The 7,121-nt window shown below is 40.9% G+C and overlaps 1 protein-coding gene across 1 annotated transcript; it reads left to right on the top strand.

Moving 5' to 3' along the window:
• The first annotated feature begins 5,240 nt into the window (after positions 1–5,240).
• On the top strand, positions 5,241–5,636 carry LOC131162622 (uncharacterized). Its single transcript, XM_058119230.1, has one exon. The coding sequence runs from the start codon at positions 5,241–5,243 to the stop codon at positions 5,634–5,636; it is 396 nt and encodes a 131-aa protein (XP_057975213.1).
• Positions 5,637–7,121: the final 1,485 nt, after the last annotated feature.

Genomic DNA, 7,121 nt, shown 5'->3' with positions numbered 1-7,121 from the left:
TTTGTGTAATACTGAAATGTAACGGCTATATGCCGAGATATGTATGATGGCTTTATGCCAAGAGATGAGATATGATGGCTTTATATGCTGAGTTTATGATACGCCGTTTTTATCAAGCTAGTGTCCAGTAGATATGTAGTAGAAGTATATGCATTTTTTATGAAATGAATTATAAATACAACTTTATATATGATGTAAATTGCCATATATGATAGTAGAGCTCTGTTATGATGATCTTGTGTTATGAGCACGGTACCATAGCTAAATATATATAGAGGTGCAATCCATACATCGAGAGTGTGGATGGGAAAGGCCGCCGATTGGTGACCTGGGTAAAGTACTCCCCAAAGGTTTTCTGGGGCTCCATCTGATGCAATAATCCACACACAGTCGGCTATTTGTTAGGTCTAGCCTTCGGGTCGCACAACCCGTCATGGGGGGAAGCATGTCGCACGTGTATGTGATGGCATGACGACGCTAGTCCTACATACCAGGTTGTATCTTCTAGGCATATGTGGGCACATTTATTATAGAAAGGGCTATATTGAGCCAACAGTATGTTACTATGGAAGCAGGTATTTTCAAATATACATTTTAGTATAGTTTTAAATGCTAGTTAAATGATTAATGTTAGCAATATTATGTAAACACGAATCTCATATTAACCACACACTGATGATAATATAATTCGTCTTACTGAGAGGTTTCTTACCCTAGAATACAAATGTATTTTTAGGTTCTCCGAGGGATCGAGCCTAGCATTCTTCTCGGCTAAGTTAGATAGTAGGCAATCCTTGTCAGAGCTAGTGAGATATTAGTCAGTGTCTGTCTTTTGGGGATTATGGTTATAGGTTATGTTTTAATTATGTATGGATGTATATGGAGAACAATTAGAAACTCTGGCATGTATTAGATGATGTTTGTACTTCCGCTATGTATGTTTATGCAGATTAGTATCAAACACCCATTTTTCCTTGTTTGGGTAGGTTGTATATGTATGGTATCAGAAAGTATGTATGTTTAGTAGCACTCCGGGGCCACCTTGAGGGCCGGGGCGTTACAAATGGTATCAGAGCCATTTCCTAGCGGGAAATGTGAAGAGATTCACATCACTTGGGATTGGTCATGTTTAGAGCACTAGGTTTACTAGGTTATGTAGAGTAAATCCGAGAGTTTTTCTAGAGTTTAGGTGTCAGAGTAGGACAAGGATAGGAATGGGTCTGATAGGACTTTCAAGTTTTGCTTCGTAAGGCTGGAGGTGGAAATCCTGTGGCGGACTTCTGTGTTTTTCTAGATCAGTCGATGGGTTCAAATAATCACGGCAATCCATTGACAGTTTTGTTTTCAAAGTGGAGGGGTAGAACTTGAACTAGAATAAGAGTATCACGTTAGTAGAGTATGTTTTCATTAGGGATGTTAATTTATTAAAATGAATTTCATAAGTATTATAGTGATAGTAGATAGGTGAAGTACTAAGATTCTAAACAATTTTCTTGATTGTCTTTCCAGGATAAAGTCCAAGGATAATACTGCTAAAGTAGGAGGCAGTAGCAATGAAGGAGCCAACCATGAGACTAGCAATGATACTACGGTGGTACTTCATGACTTTGCCCAGCAGTTTATGGTAGAGGTCATGTGGAATTCTAGGGGGCAGGATCGTCCCACAGCTGAGCTGGGAGGTTCCATTGATTAGTTCACTAGACTGAAGCCTCCTACCTTCGCAGGGAGTACAAACCCGATCCGAGCAAAGAATTGGATTTCGGGAGATTTAGAAGATTTTAGCTGTTCTGCGTTGCACGAATGAGAAAAAGGTGCTCAATGCGACATTTAAGTTGACTAGAGAAGCCAAGAGGTTGTGGGAGTCGGTGGTGAGGATGTTGGAGGAATAGAGACTGGTAGAGGTGGCGATGTCATGGGGCCATTTTAGAGAGGTATTCTTCGAGCGGTACTTTCCAGCCACTGTTAGGAATGCGAAAATGGAGGAGTTCATGGTCCTGACTCAGGGGCAGCTGTTAGTTCAACAGTATGCCGCCAGATTCATGGAGTTATTGTGCTTTGGCGAGAAAAGCCTGAAAGTTTGAGAGGGGTCTGAAGAAGGAAATCCAGAAGCAGATGACAATACTGTAGCTTCAGGACTTTGCTACTCTGGTGGATAGGGCATTTGATGCGAGATTGTGGCACACCGGGAGCAACGCACCCCCACAATAGCCATATAGAGGAGGTACTCAGGTGCCACGTGGTGGATACCAAAGGAGTACAACCCAAGCAAGGGTGTATTCCCTAACTCTAGGTGACAGAGAAAGCCGGGGATGTGGTGACAGGTAATATTTATATGCTTTTAAATAAAATTGTATTACTTTTTTATTCAGGAGAGATGCATTCCTTTATTTCTCTGGGATTCGTCAAACTATGTGAGTTAGAGGTGCAACCGTTAGATGATGAATTAGCAGTGGCTACATTGTCAAGGTCAATAGTCCTATGTAGTAAGGTGATTTGGGATTTTCCAATAGATATTTAGGGGAGAGTATTACCAGTCAGCCTAATTATGTTTAATATGCATGACTTCATTCTGAGGATGGACTGGCGATCAACTAGTTATGCCAGCATCGATTGCTATAGGAGAGAGGTAGTACTCAAGCCCCCCGAGGAGCAGGATTTTAAGTTTATGAGGTCGTGTGTGCGTTTTGCACCACGAATCCTTTCGGCTATTCAAGTTAGGAGGTTACTTCTGGAGGGATGCCAGGGGTACCTGGCGTTGGTGAAAGAAACACCGAAAGAAGAACATAAGTTAGAGGAGATTCCCGTAGTAAGTGAGTTCCTAGATGTGTTTCTAGAGGATTTATTGGGATTGCCTCCTGATCGTGAGGTAGAGTTCGTCATAGAGTTGACTCTATGGATGACATCGATTTCAAAAGCTCCCTACCATATGGCTCTAGTAGAACTGAGGGAATTGAAGGAGCAGCTACATAAGCTACTAGATAAGGGTTACATTCGACTGAGTATTTCACCTTGGGGAGCAACGGTACTATTTGTAAAGAAGAAGGATAGGTCGATGAGGATGTGCATTGACTACAGAGAGATTAATAAGGTGACAGTGAAGAACAGATACTCGTTACCCAAAATTGTTGATCTGTTTGGCCAGCTACAGGGCACACAAGTCTTCTCTAAGATCGATCTGCAATCTGGGTATCATCAGCTGAAGGTGAGATCAGAGGACGTAGCAAAGACTACATTCCGGACTAGGTATGACCACTATGAATTTTTGGTTATGACTTTCGGATTAACTAATGCTCCTACAACATTTATGGACTTAATGAACAGGGTGTTCCACGAGTATCTAGATTAATTCGTGGTCATTTTCATTGACGACATCCTGGTTTATTTGAGGAGTCCCGAGAAGCATGCAGTTCATTTGAGGTTGGTACTTCAGGTACTCAAGGAGAAGAAATTGTTTGTGAAACTTCAAAAGTGCGAATTTTGGTTAGAGCAAGTGGCATTCCTGTGGCATGTAGTGTCCAGAGAAGGGGTATCAGTGGACCCGAGTAAGATAGAAGCGGTAGTGGAATGGATGAGATTGAAGAATGTTCAGGAGGTCAGGAATTTTCTTAGTCTTGTAGGATACTACGGACGGTCTGTAGAAGGGTTCTCTAGTTTATTAGGTCCATTGACATGACTTACGAGGAATAACGTGAAGTTTGAATGGACTGATGAGTGCAAACAGAGTTTTTAGAAACTGAAGCAGCGGCTGGTTACTACTCTAGTTCTGACCATTCCATCAGGGGATGAAGGATTTGTTATTTACAGTGATACCTCGAAGAATGGTTTCGAGTGTGTTTTAATGTAGCAGGGTAAGGTAATTGCTTATACTTCTTGACAACTCAAAGAGTACGAGAAGAACTACCTTACAGTGAAAGGTGTAAGATTTTTACCGATCATAAAAGTCTTAAGTACATTTTCACCTTGAAGGAGCTAAATATGAGGCAGCATAGGTATCTTGAACTGATAAAAGACTGCGACTATACTATTAGCTATCACCCAGGAAAAACTAATGTGGTAGTTGATGCTCTGAGTCGGAAGTCAAATGATGTGTCAGTCTCAGCAGTGGAAATTCAGCTTTCGATCTGTAGGGACCTAGAAAGGTTGGGCTTGGAGGTAGTGAAAGGAAATCACCAGACCTTCGTTGCTAGCTTGGTTGTACAGCCGACCTTACAAGAGAGGATCATAACAGTTTAGATGATAGATGCAAAGTTGATAGAGGTTATAGAGAGAGTTCGGGATGGATTGAAGCTGGATTTCAACATCTCATATAATGAGGTATTGAGATTCCATACTAGGATCTACGTACCGAATGACGTCAAGATTAAATGGGTCATTCTAGAGGAGGCACATTGCTTGCTCTACATAGTACATCCAAGGAGTACGAAGATGTATAGGGATTTACAGGAATCTTTCTGGTGGTCTAAAATGAAAAAAGAGATTGCCTGTTTTGTAAAGCAATGTCTGACATGTCAGCAGGTGAAGGCCGAACACCAGAGGTCGGCGGGACTGTTGCAACCACTTCTTATTCCTAAATGGAAATAGGAGCACATCTCCATGGATTTTGTTACAGGGTTGCCGTCAGCACTTCACGAGCAGAATGCGATTTGTGTTATGGTTGACAGATTGACGAAGACAACCCATTTCATCCTAGTAAAGGACAGTTATTCCATGGATAAGCTGGCAGAGCTTTATGTTCAGGAGATAGTCAAGTTGCATGGAGTGTCGGTGTCTATTGTTTCAGATAGAGATCCATGATTTGCTTCACTGTTCTAGAAGAGTCTTCAAGAAGCATTGGGATCTCAACTTATGTTCAGTATAGCGTTTCACCCACAGACAAATGGTCAGTCTGAGAAGAGCATCCAAATCTTAGAAGATATGTTATGGGCATGTGTACTGGATTTTGGGGGCAGTTGGATTTGTCATTGGTTGAGTTTGCCTACAATAATAGTTACTAGGCTAGTATCGAACTAGCACCGTTGGAGGCACTATATGGTCAGAGGTGTAGATCTTCATTGTTTTGGGATGAAGTTGGTGAGCATTTGATTCTACGGCCAAAGCTGGTCCAGCAGGCTTTAGAGAAGGTCGCGCTCATTAGGGAACAGATTAAAGTAGCTTAGAGTAGGTAGAAAAGCTACGCAGATACACGTCGATGGGAGTTAGAGTTCGAGGTGGGTGATGCTGTGTTTTTAAGGATTGCCTCAATGAAAGGGGTGATGAGGTTTGGTAGGAAGGGTAAGCCGAGCCCTGGGTACGTCGGACTGTTCAAGATTCTGGAGAAAGGTGGTTTGGTGGCGTACAAGATAGCATCACCACTCGCATTGTCTAGGATACATGATGTGTTCCACATGTCCGTGCTTAGGAGGTATGTTCCAAATCCTTCGCATGTGATCATTTACGAGTCATTAGAGCTCAGGGACATGTTAGCATATGAGGAGCTACTAGTTCAGATCCTAGATCATAGAGAGCAGAAGTTACGTACAAAGAGGATTCCTTTAGTAAAAGTATGGTGGCGTAATCTCGCAATAGAAGCCCAATGGGAGTTAGAGCCAGAGATACGTCATAAGTATCCTCATCTTTTCAGAGACGCCCAATGCTAGTCAGGTAAGTAAATCAATAGGTAAGCGGTTTTCATGTATGTAAAGTGGTTAGAGTAGGTTTGTTTATGTTTTAGCGTAAGTTGGGTCTTCAGGAGAGTTTTGTTTTGATATTGTTATCTCCCAATACATTATGTGTAACCATGGTATTTCTCAGCCATAAGTGAGGGCAGGTAATAAATTTGGGACGGGGCTGCTATGCTGGTGGCCTCCGGCTCTTTTTGGAGTTAGAGCAGTTATAGTTCATATGAATTGTTAGAAACCAATAACAAATTTTGAGGATGAAATTTTATAAGGAGGGGATATTGTAGAAACTCGAAGCCAAAAATTAAATTAAATAAGGAAGAAAGAAAGGAAAATTGTAACATGGAACAGCAGGCTTCGTCGACGAAGCCAATGTTCTCGTCGACGAAGGCCCTTCTGTGCTTCGTCGCCGAAATTCAGAGCCTCGTCAATAAAGAGATCTAGAACGTCCCGAAAATATTAGGCTTAGGGTTCGTCAACAAGGTCCTTCCTTCATTGACGAACGACCTTGTGTGGCTCGTTGACGAAGGCATAATTTCGTCGACGAATTTGACCGGGTCAAGAGGCTATAAATAGGATTTTTGTTTGCTTCCTTATTAAGAAATTTAAAAATCCCTCTCTCTCTCTCTCTCTCTCTCTTCGATCATTCGCCATTCGTCGCCCATTTCAAAGATCAAAGGGTACCATGAGGATCACGGGGTAAATTTCTACGAGTCTAGCGGAGTAGATTTTAGAACTCGGGGAAAAGTTTGGGTGCGGTTTTCGAGCATCTCGAGTTTTTTCTAGGAATCAGGTAAGGGGATTATATTATGTTAGTTATGTTTATGAATTCTAACGGAATGAATTGTTAAAAAGGTTTTCAGATATATAGTTACGACTTTTCTAGGGTTTCCGAGCCTAGGTTCGGTTAACCGACTTTATTTTCGAAACCAACCGTTAAAATTTAAGTATGTTATTTTTAAAGCATATAAATGGACTTTTGAACATTTTCACCAGTTGGAAAATTGTTAAATTAAACCATAATCTTGTTTTAAAACCAGACAAAAACAGTAGGGTTGTTTATCTCCATTTTTCCCGTAATTAGCTATATATCTATATCTAGTAAAATAACAACCTAGTGATATTTATACCCTAGTTTTAGCAGCAGTAGTTATGTTCTAAAGCAGATAATGTACGTATGAGTTAGCAGATGAAAACTTGTGTGGCATGAGTATATTTGTAATTGGCATTAAATGAGCAAGTTTTGTGTAATACTGAAATATAATGGCTATATGCCGAGATATGTATGATGGCTTTATGCCAAGAGATGAGATATGACAGCTTTATATGCCGAGTTTATGATACGTCAGTTTTTACCGAGCCATTTTCCAACAGATATGTAGCAGAAGTATGTACGTTTTCTATGAAATGAATTACGAATACAATTTTATATACGATGTAAATTGCCATATATGATAGTAGAGT

Source organism: Malania oleifera, chromosome 8 (genome assembly GCF_029873635.1).
Source record: "Malania oleifera isolate guangnan ecotype guangnan chromosome 8, ASM2987363v1, whole genome shotgun sequence".
NCBI lineage: Eukaryota > Viridiplantae > Streptophyta > Magnoliopsida > Santalales > Ximeniaceae > Malania > Malania oleifera.
Note: the sequence above shows the minus strand (reverse complement) of the source record. Positions and strands in the feature narration are given on the sequence as shown.

Coding starts and splice junctions, on each gene's coding strand:
- LOC131162622 (XM_058119230.1), top strand. CDS start 5,241: ATGAAAGGGGTGATGAGGTTTGGTAGGAAGGGTAAGCCGAGCCCTGGG.